The sequence below is a fragment of the Manis javanica genome, chromosome 13 (genome assembly GCF_040802235.1).
Source record: "Manis javanica isolate MJ-LG chromosome 13, MJ_LKY, whole genome shotgun sequence".
Taxonomy (NCBI): domain Eukaryota; kingdom Metazoa; phylum Chordata; class Mammalia; order Pholidota; family Manidae; genus Manis; species Manis javanica.
In genome coordinates, this window is record NC_133168.1 from 54,311,819 (window position 1) to 54,337,857 (window position 26,039).

The 26,039-nt window shown below is 35.8% G+C and overlaps 1 protein-coding gene across 29 annotated transcripts in view; it reads right to left on the reverse strand.

Annotated features, from left to right (window-relative positions):
* Nucleotides 1-1,724: 1,724 nt before the first annotated feature.
* Nucleotides 1,725-26,039, reverse strand: part of AHI1 (Abelson helper integration site 1) — a 218,430-nt gene continuing 194,115 nt past the window's right edge. For 9 of the 29 annotated variants that reach the window (XR_012124248.1, XR_005054856.2, XR_005054858.2 and 6 more), the window contains 3 exons: nt 24,373-24,431; nt 13,882-15,666; nt 5,424-6,755 (listed from right to left, as the gene is read on the reverse strand). Coding sequence is in view for 4 of the 29 variants with exons in the window: in XM_017670773.3 (XP_017526262.3) it covers nt 6,753-6,755; nt 10,937-11,039; nt 24,373-24,431 (165 nt within the window). In the remaining 25 variants the exon portion in view is untranslated. Of the gene's footprint in view, nt 3,760-5,423; nt 6,756-10,936; nt 11,040-13,881; nt 15,667-24,372; nt 24,432-26,039 lie in introns of those variants that run through there. The other 20 variants (XR_012124259.1, XR_012124261.1, XR_012124257.1 and 17 more) reach the window with 12 other exon arrangements.

The window sequence follows — 26,039 nt, forward strand, 5'->3', positions numbered from 1 at the left end:
TTTTTAAGTTCCTGCGTTAAAAAAATATTTAAATATAGGAGGTGGCAAAAACACAACTCAAAAACACACACTTTGTCTTACTAATTCATAGTTGTCTCTGGTACAGGAAACATACTGGCTTTCTGTATAATTTATTTCCACATATTTTAGATGTCAGTAAAGAGTTTTCCTGTTGGAAAGAACACAGCACTGGGAGGACAGCTGGACTCTGATCAATAGTTGTTGAGCCAGTCTTCCAACCTCTGTGACTGGTTTGAAGAATGGGGGAATAATGCCTTTTCTAACAAAGGTTGTTAATGAAGCTCAAATTTGGTAATGTATGTGGTATCCTCTGAAAATCACTGTAGGGTGACATGCGACATAAACATGCGACAATTTCAAAGTGAAACAAGCAGTAGATGGTTGAGGCTCCTCATTCAACCATTAATCCAACTCTCGTCCAACACTGGTTAGCTTTTAGCACACATATGTGAACACACATGCACACAAACACTTAAAACACATCAAGTGTTACAACTATTAATAAACCTGAATCACAAATATTGAGGAAAAGTCAGTAACTTCAGATATTGATATGTGAGCAGAAATGACCCTTATCTGTAGCCCATTGTCAACATAGTAAGACCAAACCAATAAAAAACCCAATCTCTCCCCCATGCATTCCTAGAACTGTCAGTTCTTCTGACTCTGATATCATCTGTTGGATTTTTACCTACTTCCAACCCTCACTCATTCAAATTAATCACTTAGTAACCTAGTTTTAAAGGGGAATTTATCTGAATGTAGACTGCAATATATGAGATATTTACTTTAAGTCGCGTATGAGGTTGGGAAGATTTAGGACTTTTTTTGAATTAGGATTTAATAATGCACCTTTCAGTGAAGTAAGAATGTTACCTAACAAATAGCAGTAAGTAGGAGAATCAGTAGTAGGAGGTAGGGTCCGGGCCCTGGTTTCTGCAGTCCTGAACTGGGCCATGTGCAAGATGGGTTTTCATTTTCACTTGTGGGACACACACACACACACACACACCCTCTCTCTCTCACACACACACACGCACACACACACCCTCTCTCTCTCCATCTCTTTTCTAAAGTTTATGTGGAAGTTTGAAGGGAGGGGAGTGGAAAGCTATGAAAGCTTTTGCTCTTGTTCACTTTTGCTTGTGTTATTCAGTTTAAGGTTCTCTTGTGTTTTTTTTTTCAACTTAGGCCCAAGCAACATACTCTTCAAGTTCTCTGAGATAGGATCCATTTTCAATAGTAAGAATAAAGAGAAAGACAATAATGGGAGAACTATAAAGAGCAGCAAGTTTTCAGTTAGCCTTTGGGGACTTGGGGAACCGCTGCCTTCTTGCCTGGCTTCTTCCTGTTCCACTGAGTGGGACCCACCTGACTCTCCACCACGTGGGGCCTTCCCCTCTTACCGAAACCCCCAGATTCAAGGTTGCCAGACCTCTTGGATACTCATTTGTAGTCTAAGGAGCTCCGAACTTCCAAAGGAAATGGGCAAGGCTGTGGACTCTGATACAAGGTCGATTTCACTTTTAAGGGCGGCATCTCCACTCCCCCAGCCAGGAGGAGCCTTGTTTACTGAGACCCATTCTCAGCAGCAACTGCTGTTCACATGTTATCAAATCACACGCATCAAGTGACGAGGTCATTCTTTCGAACTCATGAACTGACAGAGAGCTTACCATTAAACAAGAAAATCTATTTGGGCAAAAAAAGTCACTTTTTTTCTTTCTCTGGATTGGAGGGGTTGGAGCAGGATAATTTCTGTATTTATCTGTGCTCTGTGTCTGCAAAATGGCAGCACTGTGTCTTCCAGAAGAGGATGACACACAGATGGAGGGGCTGGTCTTGTGTCTTGTTACAGAAGAGGACATGTTCAAGAGACTACCGAGAGAGAACTGACCTTCAGTCTCCCAGAAGAGGATCCCACCCTACCTAGCGCCAGGCACTTGCATGGGAAGGGTTGATCTGACTTTGTCATTTCCCTACCCAGGGCCATCCCTCTTCAGGAAAAGACCACAAGGTGCAGAGAGAACAGACTAAATTCATTATCTCAGCCCAGGATCTTTTTTATATCTAGATATTCTTATTCTGAAATTCAAAAGTCTGTCCTTGGCCATAGGATACTTCAAATATAATAGTACTGTATTCATGTTTGAAAGAAAAATTTACCTTCACTGTATGTGACTGCAGGATCTCCAACAGTGAGAGTTTAACAGTCTGTCGCAAGTGTATTGGATGTTTCAGTTTGCCAGACCTGTCATGATAAATTAATTACAGGATGTTGCAGAAATGGCAAAGCTCCAGCAGCCTCTTGCATAGTTTAATATAGCCCCATTTCCCCATTTCAATGTATTTGTGGTTAGATAAATCCTCAGAAATTTACAGCTGCTATAGACTAGTTTATTATGTACTCTGCCTGCACACATGATAAGTATAATAAGAATTTGATGTTCTTAAAGTGCATAGATTTTACTGACATTTCTTTACCACTATGGAAATATTTAGTTGCTAAAAGTAGCATCTGCAGACATTTCTGAACATTAACTTCTGTGTAACAAGCAGGGATGTTTAAAAACATTACCATGCTTAACCAATCTTCCATTTTAAATTGAAGAACCATAGCTCAGACAAAATCAGGTGTTTATATAAAATGGCCCTGTGAACAAATTTAATAGAAAAAAATTAACAACTGATTCTCAGTTAAAAACACTGAAAAACCAAACTGAAGCAGCCACGCTTTTCTACGGAGAACCTGCCTTTGGTCTCATGACTGCTTTCCGCAGGCTTCGGTGGTTCTCGTTCACTCCGGCAACAGCCTGTTCTCCCGGCCTTCTTGCTTTTTCCTTCTTTTGGACTCTATTTTTTCCTTACTTTCATTAAACAAATCATTTCCATTCCAAGCAATCTGAAACAACTGGCAGTATTTAAGTGTACTTACATAAACACTGTATAAACCAATCATTTCTACATTTTCCTCTACCATATTCTTCCATAATTCTTGACAAGGATCAAGTGATGATTTAAGAAAAAATGAACTAGAATAAGTAAAAATTAGATTTTTCAGTACTTTTAGAAATTACACCAATATATATATAGCTGGTGCATCCACTCTGGTGTAATAGAGGTGGAACATGAATTACGCATGGTTTTAAATATGTATTTATGACCCCTTCTTTTTTGAGATTGAGATTAGAAATTAGACTGGCAGATTCTTAGCAGCATTAGCTTCCCTACTTTTAGAGACAATAAAAATAACCCATCTATAATCAGAATGAATTTGAGGTGTGGAAGAGCAACTTTAGAAAACAGTGCTCACAACATATGCTTGATATAGATGTGATGAGGATCATTAGAAAAAAGCATTCTTTGTGTTTACAAAACAAATGTTTTTATGTTATCCAGTTTCTGCCTTAACTTAAAGTGTTTCCTATTCACTTTACTAATTAGAGCAGAAGGGTATGATGAATGAAGTGCCTCATTATGAAGTTTGCTTTCCTGGTGTCTGCTGAGAGGAGCTGTCTGCTCTTGCCTAGTAGGTCCATTGTTAACCCTAAACGATGCTGACATCCAATTCTCCTGGAGACAATGGGATCCATCCATAGACTGGGCGCGACAGTCAACAGGGCCTTTTGATTGACGTGACTCTTGATGTTTTTATTCTCTCTTGTATAAATGGAATGGCGCCTTTTCGTTTCTTGAGTAATATATTACTGTACATGTATTACTTTGACTCCACAGAATCTATTTTTTTTAAGAAAATGTAAGAATTACAGAACAAAGTAAAGATTTATCAGAGCAATTATGGGATAAACAAATTATCAATTTTTAAAGAATTTTTCACTTAGATACATTTCATTTTATTTAGGTCACTGTGCATTTAAGACATATTAGATGTTTCTAGTTCCTGAATGTGACTGGAAATACATTCATGTTGCTTTACTCTTGTGGGTGTTAGACTCTCTGACAATAAGCATTTACTGGCTCACTATACACAGCAACTGGGTTCCAGCACTTCAGAGACCTCCCAGTGGAGTCTGACAAACTTACATTTATAGCTAGCACTGACATAATTTATTGGTCATATACATTTGGACAAGTTACTTAACCTTCAAGGCCTTGCTTTCCTTATTTGCAGGGTAGGGAAGATTTTATCTACCTCATGGGTTTGATGTGAAGAGTAAATGAGGTCATGTACATAAAGTGAAGGTTTGGGGAATATTTTTCCAAGTTCAACAAGGTAGAAATCAACAAATATAAACTTTAAAATAGATTGTTGACAAATGTTCCCATAATTCACAGATATGACCTTCAGATGGAAATCATTTAAATATGTGTAAAAGTGTAAGGTCATGAATTTTTGTTAGTTTCTAGAACTTTCTAACAGCAGTAGAAATATCTGTGATGTAAAAATTTGACTGAAGTGACGTGTCAGATAATGGTATAAAATAGTAAGTTACTTCTCAGATACTGTCTTTCTGAACTTCTGAAAGAGAAAATGTCTTTTTTTTAATAAAACTTTTTTAGTAACTTGAAAATAAAATTAAGATTAAGTAATCATTTTTATGTAAAGAAACCTTATAATTTCAAAAGTGCCAAGTCTTGGCCATAAAAATACTGATTTCATTTAAAATGTGTATTTTAAACATAAATTTGCATTCACAGTATAAAATATTTAATGCTTTAACTCTTTTAAAAACTTGATTTTTATTCTAGCTTTGTAAACTTTATTCATTGTATAGTTTTGGTATTGAAGAAATTTTATTGTTCAAGAGAGTAGAATCAGTAATCAGGAAACAAATTTCTAAGAATGGTGTAATAATATTATTTAGATACAGAAAAGGATAGCTTCAAATTATTTGCTTGGATAAAAGAGACTTTATAAAATGGGATAAACTTCAGGAATTTCAGAATGAAAACAAAACAAAACTAATAATCTGTTACTAAAAAATGTGTAATATCAGAAAATTTCATATGTCTTGCATCTCATTTCCCTGCTTGATTAAAATTTGGATTTACTATTCTGGGGTCACTTTTTATGATCTCCCTCACCGTATCTCATCTCAGAGAGTGTGGTCAAGACATTATATTAACGTATTTGTGAACATAACCTAAGTCTTGCTTTCTCATCAGGACAAAGGAGAAAAGGACTGGGCTTTGAGTAGAACCAACTTTTCCTGGTGCTTGTCTCTATGGTTAATTTTGGCTTTAGTAGTTGCACTGTAAAAATAATCCTTTATTTTTCATATGAGCATTACAATTTCAGCAAGTGTTTAGCTCCCCTGACATTATTTCACTTGTCTTGATTTAAAATCTTTCTGCAGCTTGTTTAAATTCTTTGTGATTACAATCAAAATCAGAGAATCAACACACATCTCAAAACTATGAGCTGAAACTGCAGAGAGATGCATATTTTTATTTTTTAATTGTCAAGTGCATTCACAAGACAAAAAAAGAAGCTTGTACAAGGGTGACTCAAGCTGGCTGGGTCCAACTGTACCTGAAGAACAGATGTCTGCCTCTAAATCAACAGTGGCTCAGAGTGATCAGAACAGATCTCTATGCAGATTGCTGAGGGCTTCTGCAGTCATCCTGGCCACTCACCACTAGAAAAATGTCCCCCCTCCTGACACCCTCCCTTTAGGTTCTACACAGCAGGATGGGCATGTTTACCAATTTTCATGCTTCTCTAACATGTGTAGGGAGAAGAGCCAAATATATTTTTACTAGAAGATATTTCACGTCGGGTACACATCTGGGCAAAATTTACACCTCAATGCCCAACACAGTTTTTCTCACTTCTTATTTTAATGGAATCAATTGTCTAACTTTGTAAATAAGTTTTCTAAGTTTATATTAGTTTTGACCTTTGTGGGCTTAAATATTTTGCTGACAGTCTTATAATCACATAGCTGAGAAGAGTCAAGAAAAAAAGAAATGATTGTAACACCACATTTTAAAATAGTCACATAGTAATAACACCATTGTTCTGGAACTAAATAAATAATGCAATGTAATAACTTAAAACAAATATTAAGACTAACATAAGTACTGAACAATTTAAGTCCACAAATCAATTACTTGCTTAAATATGAAATGCTTTTTTAAAATGTAAAGTAACTTGTAATACTGTTGCCTATCTAGCTAAAAGCCATTTTTACTCTATGTGTATCACGTTACATATATGATTCACTCAAAACAAACAAATTTGTTCCCTTTTAATGCCTTTCTTACTGGGACCATTTTGAATACATAATATTCTGAAGCAGCTTAGCTTTTAAATAAAGTTAAATTTCAAAAGCAGATATTTCATAGTCTGTGCATGACATTATACATATAACCACATTAAAGATATAATAATATTAATTGATTACTTAACAGACATCCTGACAATGTAAACACTTTTTACTCACATTTGCTCACTAGCAATTATGGTTGTTTCTTTATTGGTTTTCCAACAGTGGCAATAATCATTTTGATGCAATTACTAATAAATACAAGTACCAATACTTTGATCAACAACTATCACAATGGTTTATAACAATTAAGCTCAAAAGGCCACATTTAAAAATTTTTCCACCCGTACCTCGCTTCTGACATTTTTAGATTTTCATAAGAAGTAGTGGATCCTTTCTTTCTTAGTATCTGAAAATTCTGAACTCTGAAGGAAATGCCATTTGGTTTAATTTACTTCATTTCTGTGTATTTGTTTCTTTGTCTCTTCTTTCTTCAACTTTTTACTAGGAGGCAAGTACACAGAATGTGCTAAATGAACTTAAGCAATGCCTTTTGGCCATTACTAAATCGTGGCATGCCCAGGCACCAGCACAGGTGATAAAACCCACTATGCCACACACACACATGCACACACACAAGTAAGACCAAAATATTAATTACCTATCTTCTAGTTTACCACTTGAACATACTGTTCACACTTTTTTAGCATCATCAGCAGAGGCTTAAGGCCTGCTACAGCACTGAGAAGTTAATATAAGCAAGAAAGAAATACACTTCTCAAATACAGATACTAAGTAAGTTCAAACCTTGGGTAACTTCCAGAAATTAAGGGCAGTTTATAAAATTCTTCATTCAGTGGAAAAAGATTGTCATGGATTATGTGTCAGGGTTAGTGACTGAAAGGATATAGACTCTCTTATTAAATAGCAATCTTTCATTTAATTCTATGGCTGTTTTTCTACTTTTACAAGAAGGTTAACTATTTTTTCAAATAAATCCAAAACATGTGTGTTGAGAATTAATTATGATAGTGATAATTAACTATGCATCTAGATGTAGATGCAGTTTCAAAATAAAGTAAATTATACCAGTAATAAAAATCAAGAACCAATATGCAGACGAAACAGAAACTGCTTCTTTAGAAACCATGTAGTAAGTACATGAAAACTAGAGGGTGATAAACTAGTAGAGTTGAACCTGAAATTTTTTAATGCAATTATTCATATACTAGTGATGAGCATCTGGACTTACACAAAAATGTGTTGTCCTTCCTCTAAACAAAAAGGTCTTAACACTCAATTGCCCTTAGAAAACAAACTGCAGCCTAAGAATGATGGCACTCTGGAAAAGGTGATGGTTAATTCCATTGATCACTCTTGAGAAAAGTAAAGACTACAGCATTTTGGCAAGAAAGGGCAAGTGAACCATTTCCTAAGGGCCTTCCTGGTGCCACAGGAGGGCTAGGGAACATTTGGGCTTTTAGGGACAGGCCCAGTCTTAAATAAATGACTGTCCTATCTTTTCACATAAAAAACATTTCTACAAGGGAAAAAAATACTTTGCCAGTTTATATTTCCTGATTTTAAATTAAACAGAGCTACCACAGATATACAGAAGCCTAAAATGTGTCGTGAAGCTCATGAAAGTTACTAAAGTACAGTATAAAATGGTACAGATAGAGTGCACCAAGGTACACTCTCACTATGGGGAGAAAAGGGTGTCATTTCTGTCCCTGTATGTATAAACAGAGTAGGCAAAACCTGCCCTAAATTAGGGTCTGATAAAAATGGGAAAGAATACAGGGAAGGCTCAAGTGAATGCTGGGCACAAGTCACAGAGATGCTATAAACATCTGCAAGGGACAGTAAGGAAGGTAAAAGGGTCTTAGAAGAATAACAAGGCAAAAAAGAGTGAGAGGGGGAATTTATGAAAGTGGTAGGACAAAAACAAAAAAGGGGAGCACAGCTGGAAATGAGTGAGATGGATCCTGCACGTGCAGAAGATGCAGGACAACTTAAGTCAATCAGGTGGCAACTGCACTGTGAGAAGTAAACAGAAGCTGCGAGGACCCTCAGGAGAGTGAACCCGAAGAGAAACTGAACTAGCAAAAGCTGAAGTAGGCAGTAAAGATAACATCTTTAAGGGAAATGAATCAGACTAAGAAGAGGAAGGAACACTGGATAGAGAATGACAAACCATGCCTATGACAGGGAGAAAAGGGACAGAATAAAAGGGAGGAGAAGAGCCTGTCAAGTGTACACCTCTGACAGTGGACATTCCCCTCTGACAACGGGAAAAGCAAGAACAGCACATTAGCATGATGAGGGCTGAAGGCATAGGGACTGAAATGCTGTGAGACAGTGGAGACCCGCTGGAAGAGGGAAGAGATGTCCTCTAACCAGAAGACTCCAAAATGAATCCAAATCCAGCCCTTCTCTGAGGTATCTCCTCAAAACGGATGCCCCTTAAGACAACAGAAGAAGAGAGTAACAAAGTGAAGGCATTTTCTAAAAGGCAAATTGTAACATAAGAGGAAGGAAAATCTGCATAGCATGATTTTGAAAATGAGTGTGAAACCAAGTTAGTATTTATTTGTGTGTATGTTACGTGTGCAAAATAAGACTCATAAAAATAGTGGGCCTTACCCCAAAAGAAATTCAATCCAATAAATATTCCCTGAAAGTTTACTACGTCTCCAGATACCAGGCTAAGTACTGGGAAGAGAAGAATGTGAGCATGTTATAGCCCCTGCCTGCACTGCAGGCACTTACCATCTACTCAGAGTTAACAGAGCACTGTATAACAGATATAACCCTGAATTTGGAGCCAAAAGATCAAGTCCTAGTTCAGGCACTTTTTAGCTATGACTCTGAGACTTTGATTTCTTTAAATGTAGAAAGAATGGACTATATTAGAAAGCTCTCTGCAGTGACTTTCATTTTAAATGAAATGATCAAGTAGTACATATCAATCAAAATGTGCTGAGTAGAAAAATTAGAAAGAACACAAAGTAGTATGATAGAAATCACAATTCCATTTTTCAGAGATAACTCCTGACATTTTTTATGTATATTGCTCAATATATTATATATGTTATATATAAACTATTCATAGTCACCTTTCTCCTAAACATTTATCATAAGCATCTTTCCATATCTATGAAAATATTTCTAAAACGTAATGAATGATAGTCACATGGTATTCTATTGTATAAATGTGTCATAATTTAAAAAATCTTCTGTTTCTAGAAATTGATTTTTTACTTTCTGTTTCTAAAATGCTGCTTGAAGGAGTAGACTTTCAACTGAATCTCTGCATCCATACTTGAATATTTTCCAACAACAGATGCCTGAAAATAAAACTGTCAGGTCTAAGGGCTTGAACAATTTGAAAGCTTAAAGAAATAAACAAACCAGAATTGCTAAGCTATCCTCCAAAAAAAACGGATCAATCTTCTATGACTACCAGCAGGGCAGGAGGGAAACAGCTTCCCATGCCCTCATCAATACTAGGTATTAGTAGTTTCAAATATGTTGCTATTTTGCAAGGGGAAAAAGCCTTATAATTTGTTGTTTAATTTCTAGTAATTTGGTCACTGGAAGGTGGACATTTTTCATATGCGTGTTCAATGCCATTTATATATATTCCTTTAAGAATGTCCCGTGAATGTCCTTGGCCAATTTTTCTATTGGTGTACTTCTTTTCCTTGTTGATTTTTTGGGAACTTTTCATATGTTAAGGGCATTAATCCTTTATCTGTTGTATATTTTGTGATGTTCTTCCCCATCTCAGGTTACTGTTCATTTTTAGATTTTGCTTATGGTGTTTTTTTTTTTTCTCTTTGACAGACATTATTTTAAAGTTTCTATTATTTAAATCTAAAAATCTGTTTCAAAATGTTTTGGTTCTGGTATCAAGGATAAAAAGTTATTTCTGTAACTATTCATGTATATGCTTTCTGTATGAGATTTTATATTTCTATGGTTACAATCTAAAAATACTCATGAAAATTTTGAGTCCAGTTCTTCAAAAGTGACAATTTCATAAAAGTGGACATGATAAGGCTGTACCATTTCACTTTCAGCAAACTTCACTTCTACCTAACATATGGAGAAAACAGATTTTCCTGCTTTAGAATGACCTGTCCTGCCCTATACTTCACTCTCCACTAGAAAACACTGCCATTCAAACACATTTTGTCTCACTTTCCTCTCAGTGAAAGAGTCCCTCTCGTTTCAAATTCTCATCTGCATTTCCTCAGGGTTATTTCTCCAGGGGTCACCCAGCTTATCCTGCACTTTGATGGCTTCTCTCAAAGGACTCCCTCCTCTCAGGTAGAAACTACTCTTGTTACCCATCCCCCAACACCAGATATCTTCTCTACATACTGTTTCCTACTAGTTGCTGAACCTTCTCTTTCCTTTGAAGTTTGGCTTCTTGGCGAAGCAGTCTGTTCTCATGGACTTTCCCCTTCTGGTTGGAGACAATCTGATTCAGGCTTCTAGGACTCTCCATCAAAACTACCCTCTCAAAGGTCACAAATGGCCTCTTGGTTGCAAATCCCAAAAGGCACTCTTCAGTCTTTATTTTCTCCTTTCTTTGCCACTTGCCACTGTTGACTGTGCCTTCCCGAAACCCTTTCCTGCTGTTCCATGATGCAGCTTTCTCATGGTTTTCCTCTTACCTCTATTAGGGTGACTTTTCGGCCAGTTTGCTCATTCTTCTTCACCTGCATATCCACTAAGTGTCCTCGGTCCTCACAGCTCTGCTCTTTGCCCACTTCAGAACTACAGGCGGGGAAGATCAGGAACAAGGAGCTATAAGAAAGCTGTTGCAATAGCTCAGATGAAGTTCTGATTGAGGGAGCTGGAAGTGGGAATACACAGTGGAGGATCTGAGAGGAAAACACTTGGCAGACTAGGTGAGTGATTATATATGTGCCAAGAGACAGGGAGTCGCTCAACATACTGTAGGGACATATGAGTGTAGCTGGGTGGGCTCCTCCTTCACCATGATGAAGGGGCAAGAATAAAATATATTTTACTTCTCTCAGAAAAATATTAGATGCCTGGGAAAAACCAGAAAGTTTTTACCAAATTATATGGAAAAATGTGTGTGTGTATGTAAAAATACAGCAGATTCTTTAATGACAAAGGAGTAATAGAAGTTTATGTGTAAGAAAGCTGGGATATTCTGACCTGTGGGATGAGGAGTGCAGCTTTCCAAATGTTTTAATAGTAGTAGTAAAATATAAAATGAATATTCAGTGGATGAATGCATAGTAGTGCCAATTTTATTGGGAGAAAGAAAATAAAAAATGATAAATAAGGGGAAATTCAAAGAATGGAGGACAGTATCTTCTTTTTATGTTATCCAGTGGGAGACTGGATATGAGAATGATGAAGAGTAAGGAAATGTAGAGCTCTGAATAGAGTTTGAAAAAAGATGCAAGAATTTCAAAATCAGGTCCTAAGTAGGACTAAATAGAGACTGATAAGGACTGAATTGTGTTCTCTCAAAATTCACAGTTCAAGCCCCAAACCCCAGAGTAACTGTATTTGATGATAGGGTTTATGGAGGTAATTAAGGTAAACGAGGTCATAAGGGTGAGGTCCTAATTCACAGGACCTCTGTCCTTATCAGAAGAGGAAGACACACTGGTTTCCCTCTATACATGCACAGAGGAAAGCCCATGTGAAGACACAGCAAGAAGGTGGCCACGTGAAGCCAGAAACAGCAGCCTCACCAGAAATCAAGCCTGTTAGAAACTTAACCTTGATCGTCCAACCTTCAAGAACCATGAACACACACATTTTTGTTGGTTAAGCCATTCAGTCTGTGGTATGTTAGCCTTGAGAAGACTAATATGAAGATGTGCAAGTAAGTAAAATAAAGTTAGATGACTGGGAAGGAAAAGATCAGAAACTACAAAGATGAAAGAACAAATAAAGTGCATTTAGAAAAAGGAGAATGATGATGAGTAAGAAAATGTAGAGCTCTGAAACAAAGCCCTGATAATCTACAGTCTGTTTCCAGGGAACCTACCCTCCAGCATTAAAGCAGAAACTCCAGTGTCTGTGGAGGTTAGGGTGGTAAGAGGACTGAGGGAAGCGAGCTGGTTTCCTACAACTGAGCCACAGCAAACCAGAGAGTGGATGACATACATTAAGGAGGTAATCCACTGTGTCAGCTCCAGCTGATGGATAGCCCAGGAAGAATGTGGAGCTGGGGTCCTGAACTTCAGATTATTTTTAAAAGAAGTCAGAAATCTGCATTTATGTTGGGCAACACACACACACACACTGGACCTAGCCAAAGTCTGTATCCTGTAAGGCCCCAGTTTCTGACCTTCGTTCCAGCCCTGGAGCACCGTGTTAGCCTCAGGCACTTCCACGCTTCCGTGCTATCCTTCTAACATCTAGGTCCTTTTTTGGTTCAGTCAGTCTCTACAAGGTCTTTAAGACTTAAATGCTAAAACATCTTTGGCTTTCCCTGACCACTGTAGTAAAGTTAGACTGTGTGATCCTCTCTACCTTTTCTCCCTCATAATCTACATATCACCTAACAGAAAGCTACCTTGAAAACACAACATCTGAACTTTTGCTTGCAGCCAAGATGGAGCAACAGGGCCCAGATTTACCACTTGCCTGTAACAACCAAAAAATGAACAAAACATATAAAACAACAATTTTCAAGATACTGAATCATAGGCAATGAAGGACAGTGATACCCAAGAAATGGAAAATAACTGAGATGAGCCCTATTAATTGCCCAGCTTATTGCTTTGAGAGTTTCCAGGCCACAGAAGAGGGGATGAAAGATGCGTGAGAGCCTGGAGGACTCCCTGACTGGGGGCTGGGAGTCTGAGGAGACCAAGGCGGCCAGAGGTCACAGAGTGCCGGAGAGGGGAGAGTGTCATGCCGCGAGAATATGAAGATCTGCAAAAGATTACTTTCAAGTATTCAGCAGAGTACTGATAAGTATATGCAGCCGAGCAAAGTTCCAGAGGCCAGAAACAGTGCCCATTTCCATGAGTCTGGCTGGAAAAATCTCACAACTCAGCGGGCCCTGGGTATAGTACTGAGAAGGGATTTGTACCAGTAGTGAAGAAAAACTAACCCTAGACTAAACATGGTCTGGTCCCACATAACAAATACCTGAAAAGATCAAACTGATTTGAAGTAGCTTAACTACATTCTAGAACAGAGCATAAGAATATTTATAGCAGTACAAAAATAACTAGTAACCAAAGGTTAAAATTTTCAGTGTGTGGCATTTAGTAAAAATTTACTAGGGATGCAAAGAAATAGGAAAAATACAACCCATGACGAGGACAAAAATATTGAAATGGATTGAGAACTGACTTATGTGTTTGAATTATCAAAGACATTAACATAGTTTTTATAACTATATTCTGTCTGTTCAAGGTTAAGTACATGCATGGAAGATGCAGGCATTCCTTGGGGATACTGCAGGTCTGGGTCCAGATCACCCTGACTAAGTGGGTATCACAATAAAGAGGTTCAAATGAAATTTTTGATTTCCCAGTGAATATAAAACTGATATTATAATATATTGTAATCTATTAAGTGCACAATAACATTATGTCTAAAGAAATGAAGTACATACCTTAATTAAAATACTTTATTGCTAAAATATTCTAACCATCACTTGGGCTTTCTTTTTGCTGCTGGAGGGTCTTGCCTTGATGTTGCCTGCTGACTTATCAGGGTTGTGTTTCCTGAAAACTGGGGTGGCTGTGGCACTTTCTTAAAATAATGTAACAATGACTTTGCCACATCGACTGACTCTTCCTTTCATGATTTCTCTATAGCATGCGATGTTGTTTGACAGCATTTTATCCACAGCAGAACTTCTTTCAAAATTGGAGTCAGTGTTCTTAAACTCTGCCATTGCTTTATCAACTAAGTTTATGGAATATTTGAAATCCTTTCTTTCATTTCACTCTTCACAGCACCTTCACCAGGAGTATATTCCATCTCAAGAAATCAGTCTTTATTCATCCATGAGAAGGAACTCCTTATCCATTCAAGTTTTATCATGAGATGCAGCAATTAAGTCACAGCTTCAGACTCCACTTCTAATTCTAATTCTCATGCTGTTTCCTCCACCACATCTATAGTTAACTTCCTCCACTTCTGAGCCCTCAATGTCATCCATGAGGGTTGGAATCAATTTCTTTCAAACTTGTTAATGTTGATGTTTTGACCTTTTTCCATGAATCACAAATGTTCTTAATGGCATCTAGAATGCTGAATCCTTTCCAGAAGGTTTTCAATTTACTCTGCCCAGATCCATCAGAGGAATCACTATCTATGGCAGTTATAGTTTTATAAAATGTATTTGTTAAATAGCAAGACTTGAAAGTTGAAATTACTGTTTGACCCAAGCCTGCAGAATGGATGTTCTGCTAGCAGACATGAAAAAAACATGAATCTTGTCCATCTTCATCAGAGCTCTTGGGTGATCAGGTGCATTGTCAGTGAGCAGTAATATTTTGAATGTAATTTTTTTTTTCTCTGCAGTAAGTCTCAACAATGGGCTTAAAATATTCAGTTAACCCATGTTGTCAATCCAAGCTATGTTGTTCCATTTACAGAGCACAGGGAGAGTAGATTTAGCAGAATTCTTAAGGGCCCTAGGATTTTCAGAACAGCAAATGATTATTGGCTTCAACTTAAAGCTACCAACTGCATTAATTCCTAACAAGAGTTGGCCTGTCCTTGAAGCTTTGAAGACACTGACTTCTCAGTAGCTATGAAAGTTCTAGATGGCATCTTCTTCCAATAGAAGGCTGTTTCAACTACATTGAAAAGCTGTTGTTTAGTGTAGCCACCTTCATTAATGATCTTAGCTAGATCTCTGGAGAACTTGCTTCAGATTCTGTATCACTTGCTGCTTTGTCTTGTGCTCTTCTGTTATGAAGACAGCTTCTTTCCTTAACCCTCATGAACCACCCTTTGCTAGCTTCAAACTCTTCTTCTGCAGCTTCCTCCCCTCTCTCAGCTTTCATAAGACTGAAGAGAGTTAGGACCTTGCTCTGGATTAGGCTTTGGCCTAAGGGAATGTTGTGGCTAGTTTAATCTTCTATTCAGACCACTAAAACTTTCTTCATATCAGCTATAAGGCTGTTTTGCTTTCTTATCATTCCTGTGTTCATTGGAGCAGCACTTTTAATTGCCTTCAAGAACTTGGCTTACTGCTTGGCACAAGAGATACAGCTTTTGGCCTATCTTGGCTTGGGATACACCTTCTTCACTAGGCTTAATCATTTAGAGCTTTTGATTTACAGTGAGAGACATCTGACTCTTCCTTTCACTTGAACACTTAGAGGCCATTAAAAGGTTGTTAATTGGCCTTTTTTCAATATTGTGTCTTAGGGAAGAGCGAGGCCTGAGGAGAGGGAGATGGAGAACTGTCAGTTACTGGAACAGTCAGAACACACACAGTTATTGATTAAGTTCACCATCTATCTTATATGGGCACAGCTCAAGGCACTGGAAAATAAGTACAACAGTAACACCAAAGATGAGTGATCACAGATCACTATAGCAAATATACTAATAATGAAAAAGTTTGAAATACTGGGAAAATTACCAAAATGTGAAAAAGAGATATGAAGTGAACAAAATGTAACACAGAGATATGAAGTGAGCATATTGGAAAAATGGTGTCAACAAACTTGGTCTATGAAGTGTTGCCACAAACCTTCAATTTGCAAAAAGTCCAATACCTGCAAAGTGTGATAAAGAGAAGTGAAATAAAATGAGCTATGCCTGTATCTAGAAGATACCGAACTGAATATCTAGAACTGAAATTAAAATGTTTGAGGTGAAAAATATACTGGATGGGGTTAAAGGCAGATTAGACATCACAGAGATTAGATAATTTGAAGACACAGCAAGAGAACTATCCAAGATGAAACACAGAGAACAAAACAAATCACCAGTAAGCTGTGGGACACCCTCATATGGCCTAATACATGTAACTGGAATTCTCAAAAGAACAGGAGAGAAATGGATACACACAAAAAGCAGAAGAAAAATTGGCCCCAACTGTTCCAACTCTGATGAAAACTATAATCATATAACTCCAAGCTCAATCAACCCCCAGAAGAAACATGAAGAAAATTACAAGGCACATCATAAGCAAATTGCTCAAAATCGGTGATAAAGATAAATTTTTAAAGTAGCCAGAGTAACAGAAAATATGCTATGTCCACAACACAGATAAGCACAGTAGCCTATTTCTTGTTGGAAAAATTACAAGTGAGAAAACAGTGGAGCAACATCTTTGAAGTACAGAAAGAAAAAAAAAGCAAATCTTTTCATACCAAATTGTATACCAAATGAAAATAGTGTTCAGAAACAGAGGTGAACTCGACCATTTTCAGACATGTAAAAAGTGAAGGCATTCATTTTTAGCTAGCCAACACTACGAGAAATGATAAAGGGAGTCCTTTAGGCAGAAAGGAAATATCAAGTGGAAATATAGAGCTACACAAAGTAATGAAAAACATTTGAATTGATTAAAAAATGGGCAAATATGTAAGATTTTCCTATTATTCAATCTCTTCAAAGGATTACAGTTTCAGCAAAAATAACAAAAATCTAGTGAGGGGTTTATAACATAGAACTAAAAAAATGTATAAGTACAGAAACGTGAAGGTTAGGAGCAAAGAAGTAGAAGTATACTATCTTAAAGTTCTTGAAGATATACTGTGTGATAAGGATTTGTAATTATAAACCTTAAAGAAATTACTTAAACAGTACAAAAAGTTATAATTAGCTAACAAATAGGATAAAGTAGATAAAAAGTACTCTAAAAGAAAGCAGAAAAAAGATGAAAGAAGAAAACAAAGAATTATAAATTGAAAATAAAAAGTAGTATGCTAGACTAAAACTCAAACATATTAAATGTAAATTACCCTAATTAAAAAACAGATGGTCATACTGGATATAAAAAGCATAAACTCAGCTATATGCTGTTTCTATAAAGAAACACACTTTAAATTTTAATCTATTTGTATCTTTATATTTAAAGTATGAAAAAACAACATTCTATATTAACAGAAAGTTGGAGTGACTGTTAGTATGAAGCAAAGTACAGAACAAAGAACATGAACAGAAAAAAAGAATATCATTTAATAAGGGTGTCAGTCCTTCAAGAGGACATATCATAAATACATAGGAACTTTATAGAGAGCTTCAAAATACATGACACAAAACCTGTCAGAACTTCAAGAAGGAAAAAACAAACCTACAGTATTAGATGGAGATTTCAATACCCAACTCTCAATAACTGATAGAACAAGTAGAAAGAAAATCACTGAACAACACAAGACATAAACAACACTATTAGCCTATGTGATCTAACTTATTTATAAAAGAATGCTCAGTAGACAAGGGCATAATACACATTCTTTTCAAGGGCACTCAAAATCTTCACCAAGAGATATATGAAGGATCACAAAACAATTTTCAATAAATTAAATTCAGATAATCTAAAGTATGTTCTCTGACCACAATGGAATTACATTAGAAATCACTAACAGAAAGATCTCTGGAAAAATCCCTAAACATTAAAAATGAACTGACACACTTCTAAATAACCCATAGGATAAAGAAATCCAAAGGAAAATTAAAAAAGTGTTTTGAATGGAATGAAAATGAAACCACGACATATCAAAATTCATGGAATGCTAGTAAAGTAGTATTTAGGTGGGAAATGATGGCATTAGAAGTTTACTTTAGGAGAGAAGAAAGGTGTCAATTAACCACAGTTTCCATTTTAAAAACTAGAAAAGAAGTACAGGTTAAAGCAAAAATAAGTAGAAATAAAGATCAGAGTGGAAATCAATAAAATAGAAGACAGAGAATAAAGGAAATCAATGAGACAAAAAGCTGGTTCTTTAATAAGATCAGTAAAATTGATAAACCATTAGCCAGACTGGGGAAAAAAGAAAAGAAATAAATCAACACCAGGAATCAGAATTAGAGATTCTATTAGTATGAAAAAGTTATAATGGGAGGATATTATAAACAAGTAAATTGAAAGTCAATGAATTCAACCATGTAGATGAAATGGACAAATTCCTTGAAAGGCATAAGCTAACAAAGCTTATACAAAACTAGATAACCCAAATAGCACTATTTCTATTAAATAAATAGAATTTGTAGTTAAAAATCCTCCAAAAAAAGAAAAGGGCAGGCCCAGATAGCTTTACTGGCAAGTCTACCCAACATTTGAAAACAAAGAATGACATCAGTGAAAACAGTGGAGTAAGGGGCTTATGAAAATTCTCTTTTCCAAATAAGCTATGAGAAAACTAGCAAAAATGGTTAGAATCTACTTTTTCAGAATTCTGGAAATTAGCCAAAGCTTGTAGCAACTGGAAAATGTTTATTCAAGAAACTTGGTAACTTGTTGACTCTTGGTAAGAAAAGCGTAAGAAAATCTTGGCATTTTCACTTGGCCTCATCCCATCCCTCACAGTCCAGCTCTGTGGGGGCAGTCTGCATTTATGGTGAAAGCCAGCAAGCAACCTGGCAGCTACTGGAGGGAGAAGAAGAGGGCTGGAGCTCTTTCAAAGCCTCATTCCCAAACAATTATTATTTGACCTGTTTGGTGGTTCCCTGGAAGACATCTCTTACAAAAGCTGTCTGCATTGGACCAGTCTCAGAGCTTACCTTTTCCCTGGAAGGCTTATTGAAATCAATTATAATTAACTTTGTGGCTGCCTCATGGTAGATAACAGTAAGCAAACAACAGACTCACTAACAAGCTGAAAAGCAAAAGCTGGGGGAATAGGATATCCACAGGGATTTTTGATGGGCTCTGACCTAGTTTGTGGAGTCCAGGATTCACGCCTGTTTAGGGCTATTTGCATGTATTGGCAAGACCTGAGAAGGCCGTAAGACCTCTGGCTCACCTTAACAGGGTGCAAACAGGAAGTGAAGGCAGAGAGCAGCTGAAGGTATGCACAACATATACACACAGAGTCCCTAAGCAAGACTGGGAAACTTATCGGTTCTAGATGTTTAAGGAAATCTGTCCAATTACAGCTGATTGCTAATCTAACTGAGCAGAAACTTCAGTGGCCAAACATTATAATTACAGAACTTGTTCACAGAAGTCGCTTGACAAATAACTATAGTAAGTAGCAAGAACTACAAACCCTGGGGAGATGTAAGAATCTGATTCCCAGAGTTGTTGCAGTACATCATTTAAAGTGTCCATCTGTCAACAAAAGATCATAAGACATCCAAAGAAATAAGAAAGTACAGCCCATACACACAGGCAAAAGCAATAACGAGAAACTGTTCTTTAGGAAGTCCAGACATTGGACTTTCTAGCCAAAGACTTAAAATCCACTAAAAAGAACTAAAGGAAATCATGTCTAAAGGACTAAAGGAAAGTATGAGAACAACATCACACGTAACAGAGATTATCAATAAAGAAAAAGAAATTACAGAAGGAAGTGGAATACCAAATCTACACAGACTCTTCCAAAAAACTTAAGTGGGAATTCTTCCCAAGTCATTCCATGAAGCCAGCCTACCCTGATACCAAAACCAGACTAGACATTACAAGAAAACTATAGACCTATATTCCTCATGAACAAAATGTAGGACATTCTAAATAAAACTTGAGCAAATCAAGTCTATCAGTTTATAAAAAGGATAACACACCATGATTAATTGGGCTTTATCTTAAGAATGAAAGATTGGTTTAACATCTGAAAATCAATGTAATTTACCATATTAACAAATTAAAAAAATTATTTTATTCTCTTAATAGATGCAGTAAAAGCATTTGACAAAAACTCAACATCCACTACTGATACAAACTCTTAGCAAAGTAGGAAATAAAGGAAACTATCTGATAAAGGGCATTTATTTAAAAAAAACATATGATAATGTCATATTGAATGCTTTCCACTCATTTCTCGTAAGATCAGGAAGAAGATAAGATTTATCTGCTATCATCACTTCTATTCAACAATGTACTGGAGGTTCTAGGCAGTGCAATGATTAGGCAAAAAAAAAAAAAAGAAGGAAGGGAAGGGAGGGAAGGTAGGTAGGGGAAGGGAGGGATGGATGGAGGGAGGAAGGAAGGAAGGCAGGAACAAAGGAAGAAAGTAAGGAAAAAAGAAAAGAAATAAAGAGAAAGAAAAGAAAAAAGCAAATAAAGCAAAGCAAAGCAAAGTAAAGCAAAGAAAAAGGATAAAAGGCATCCAGATTGGGAAGGAAGAAATTAAACTGATTTTTGTTTGCATGACTGTCTATGTAGAAAATCTGATGAAATCCACTAAAAAGCTATTAAAGCTAATGAGAGTTTAGTAAGGTGGCATGATACAAGATCAACATACAGCAATCAGCAGTACGTCTATAAATTAGAAATAAATGTAAATTGAAAGACAATATCATTTACATACAAAATGTGCAGGAATCAATCATATAAATATGTGAAGGAAGAGGGAGGGAGGAAGGAAGGGTAGGACTTACACACTGAATACTAAAAACCAGTGTGAAAAAAATTAAAGGAGACCTAAATAACTGGAGAAATATATTATGTTAATGAGTCATATGATGGAGTGTTCTTAACATGTCAATTCTCCCCAAACTTATCTGTGGATTCAAGGCAACCCACAACTGGAATTCCAGCAAGCTTTGTTGTAGAAGCTGACAAGCTTATTCTAAAATTCCTGTGGACATACAAAGGACCTTGAATAGCTCAAACCAACTTTAAAAAGAGATAAAGTCAGGGGACCATTAATACTTGATTCCAAGAAATATCATAAAACTACAGGAATCAAGGGTATGTTACTGGTGTAAAGACAGAGAAGATCAATGGATCAGAACAGAAAGTCCAGAAACAGAACCATGCCATGTTCTGACTACTGATTTTCAACAAAGGTGCAAAGGCCATTCAATTGAAACAGGACTGGTTTTTCAACAAATGGTTATAGAACAACTGGACATCCAATTGCAAAGCAAACCAAACAAAATCCTCTGATCCACACCTCATACCATTTACAAAAATTAATACAAAACAGATCATAGACTTAAATATAAAACGTGAAATTATAAAAATTTTACAAGGAAACATAAGAGACAACCTTTGTGACATTGGGCAAAAGTTTCTCAGATACTACACTAAAGCATGATTCATAAAAGAAAAAAATTGATGAACTTAATCAAAAATAAAAAGTTTGCTCTTTGAAAGGTACTGTTAAGGAAAAGGCAAAACAAGACAGGAAGAAAATATCTGCAAATCATGTATTTGATAAAGAACATATTTAGAATATATAAAGAACATTATGATGTCACACACCTGACACTGAAACAAATTGGTATGCCTTTGATTTAAGAAAGTTGTGGGGGAGGGGGAGGAAAAGGCTAAAAAATGAATAATCAAAGTAAGAACTTAAAAAAAAGTTTAAAGTTAATGGTATTTTAGGGAAAAAAGGTAAACTATCTCCTCATGAAGAGAAGAAAAAACTGAAGGGGTCTGGAACAGGATTATTATGAAGGTGGAAAAAACATATAGTAGAAGAGTGAGTGATAGGATACTTAGAATTAACTCTATGGAAGAAGAGATTTCATTCATTCATTCTGTTCACATTTGCGTTTTCATAAATGACTTTAAGATGATACACCACCTGGATTAACTTCTCTCTGACCAAAGCTATTAATATTAACAAAATATTCTAGATTAAAAAAAACCTCAACAAACTCAAGATAAAATGTGTTAGTAATTTGGGAACACTATTACTACTTACTATGGATTATAACACATTTATAGAATATAAATTCATTACAAATTTTGATTTAGGCAGCAGATAGACTCACAGGGTCTTGGGGTAGTTTAAGACTTTCAAGGAAATACATCTTTGTTAACTTATAGAAGGTTCTTCTGACATCTTAAGAGAGTGTAGCTTTACTAAAATGTATAAAAATTGTTTGCACAGAAGTGACTGACATTTCTAAAAAAAGTAAAGAAGAATAAATGAGACAAGAAATTCAAGTGGAAAGTGGTAAGAGGCAGTTCTGTGTGGCTCATTTATATATTTTGGTCAACCACTAATAAGCAGATGTTGCAAACTGAATGGTAAGGCTGCAATGAAACAAAACAATTAGCCTCTGTCCATTTACTTGGGTACAATGGACTCATTGAGGCAAATTAAAGAAATAAAGAAATGACTTCTTTGTACATAATGGGCTACAGTATTTCCACCTTCAACTCACCTACAGTTTTCAAGTCATGACAAAGTATCTTAATTCATCCTTACTTCTAAGAAATTATGAGTACAGGGAAAGCCCAAAGGCTTTAGATGAACTTGAGTATTTAGACATTATCTAAACTTATGAAAAATTATTTTCAGAAGCTTCTTAAATGCTTTATGTTCAAAAGGAGAAGCCAAGCTACCCTGACAGACTTTAGAAGCTAGGATGTTTTGATAGGCTTTTTTGTACTTTAATCGGGACAGCATGGCATGGATCTATCACCTGAAAATAGGCATCTGATACAGTCAGAATAGAGAGTTTCCCATTAACATATCAAAAAGTTCTGAAAATGTTTATAAAATATGCTCAAAGACACTGAGAGCATTTTTCATATATTAAATGTGGTCATATTTTGGTTATTGCTAGTTTGCCCTCATTGTTCCAGTCTGCTTTTTTTATATGTATAATCTTGTCATTGAGTATGAACTCTGTAGGTCAGTAACTGTATTATCAATTATTACGTAAAATTTCAATTGTTCAGAGATTAGAACTGAAAACTTACCCAGCAGATATAACAAAAAGACCTGGGATGTGTGTGTGTATCATGTGACAAGCAAAGGGAAAGCATGGAAAGAACAGATTAGGAACGGAGGACCTGTGTTCTGGTACTGGGTCTGCCACTTATTACCTACAGTGACAGACACCAGTCACAGCATCTCAGACCTTGTTTGTTCATATGTAAGAGGAGTCAGAATACTGTTCCTCATCATATTTGATGAGAATCAAATATGATATGTGAGTGACTGTGCTCTAAAGCAATCCAGGGCTGTATATAGTTATATAATCATCAACAGATTTTCTCTCTCAAAAAGAAAGATTTTTAAACTTCTAACAAAATGGTATCTAACCAAGGAGACTGACAACACTGATATAGTTTAAAAAACAAACAACATTCCAGTAGTCTGGGAATGAGGAGACTCAGGTCTTCATTCAAGTGCTGACATAAATGTGTGCACTTGAAATTTGCACAAGGCCTTTCCTCTTAGTTTTCCTGACTATAAAATAAAGGGAATATAGAATTTCTAAGGTATCTTATAGGTCATCATTCTCTGACTCTTTTAAATACCACTTAAAAATTGTTTGTCTATTATCTGTAGAATGAAATATTATCTTGTGAAATAATGCATGATTTTATTTGATAATTCCTGTAAATTAGACTGTCATCTGAATCAGAATTTTTGAACTGGAAGGGACATATTATTCTTCAAAAATGTCAAAATGTATGGCAGGGTTAACTTGAAAAAGTACTTTCCTGAAGGAAATGCAGCAGGGATTATGTGTATGTGCATGTGTGCAAGCAAATACCTCAAAGTAAATTGCTCAAACACATCAGGAATTTGAAGAAAATATACAATGATAATATTCTGGGTATTACCTTTTTTTCTTTAAAGCTTCATTTTATATATATATATATATATATATATATATATAAACCACATATATCTCATATATATATATATAAACCATATCAGCTAGTTGTTTTCAGTTAATGTCATTTCAAAATGTTACTAAAACCAAAATAAATAACAAAATGGATCCACAAAAACAAAATTTTAGTGTCATTTAAAAATTGTATTTAATATTATTTCTTATAACTTTGTAATACATATCCACAAAGTCCAATCATTAAAATATTCTCCTTTAACTAGCTTAACTCTTTTAAAAGTCAATTGTCTAAAATTTAATTTAAAGTATGGTGTTCTGAGGAGGGAAATGGAGAAATTGTCCTTTAAAAAAACCTAGTATCCCTATAAACATATATATCACAATAAATATCACTGCCATTTATTTAGGAGAAAAAGTTGCTTACTGTGTCATAGACTCTGAGCCCTGTCTGAAATCCTGGGACTTGTCCTTAGTGACTGACTGCTGTGAAAGAAGAAAAACAAACGGTAAGTAAAAAATTACAGAAGACAACACGTGCAACATTCACATGCTGAAAACCCAACAACTTGCTGAAGGAGGGACGAGTGTGCTGTTCTGAACATAAATGTCTATCGCATAATGTATTCACCCTATGGAACACCAAAGAAACAGGTCTTCAGATCACTTAGGCACTCTTCATCAATAAGCCAGCTTTCAGGTGTGTGGCAAATAGTCAGCTGGGAGTCAGACTAAATTAATCTAGTAATACAATATGGTATATTACTTAAGTTCTAAATTTACCTTCTAACACTGCACCTTTCCTTCATAAACTTTCAATACATTCTATATTTGCATAGTGATACTCATTGAACTACATATAAACTTTGAGTCTGAAAGCTCTTTAGATCTTCTACAAAATGTGTTCAGGGTATCTGTTTTATTAATGGCACTTCAGTGAGGAAACTACATTAATAAGCAGCTGCAGTGGTGCCAGTTCATATTGAGTGTTAGGTGGTCCCTCTAGAATTTGAATGTTAACTCCATGTGAAAGTATACTCTGGGAAACTGGTGTTTGATATTGAGACAGTACAATTGACCCTTTAACAACATGGATTTAAACTGTGTGAGTCCAATTACATGTGGTTTTTTTCAATCAATATATTTGAAAAGATTTTGGAGATCTGCGAAAATTTGAAAAAATATTTTCTTTCCTCCAGCTTACTTTATTGTTAGAATACAGTATACAATATATGTATAACATAAAAGTCTGTGGTAATTGTTTATGTTACTGGTAAAGCTTCTGGTCAATAGTAGGCTATTAGTAGTTAAATTTCTGAGGAGTCAAAAGCTCTGTGCGGATTTTTTACTTATATGAAGGGTCAGTGCCCCCTAGTCCCGGAGCTGTTCAAGGGTCAGCTGTATAAATCAACCCAGTATTTCTATAACATAGACTACAAATGATTTTTTGGGGGTAATCACAAGTTATGGAAAGGATCTATTTAAAATTCACATTGGAAATATAAATTGTTACTAGGTTAAAGTTTTGAATTATATATAAATGAAAGCTATACCCTATCTACTTAATTGTTTAAATTAAAAAAAACTCAGAAAAAAACAAAATGAAATGAAAGAAAAGGAGTACAACCTTCTCTTTCAGTCTTAACTTGTCTGAGTAACTACTGCTTTTCCAGTCTTATCTCTGCGGAAGCTTGTTTTGCCTTTTTAGATTTCCTCCTTCACAATCAGATTTCTGCATGATAATTTTTCAGCAAGATTTGGCAGTGAATATCTTTAAACAAGTATTGCTTTTTCTACCATAAAGATTTCAAGAGGACATTGTGCTTTTTCTGGACCACAATTAATGTGGTATTATTGCTAGGTGTATAGCTTTCAATCAGGCTTATAAGTGAAAACAAGAAATAAACATGAAGACTTAGTGGTGAAAGGTGGATGCAGTAGTAATGACCCAATTTCACAGCACAACAAAAGAACCAGTAACACCTTGATTTTCTCTACCAGTGAAGATGATTTAAGTCAGTTAACATGTATTTGGGGGAAAAAGTACAAACACATGGAAAATTCTGTTTCAAAGACTAATTCAGTGCAGAATTG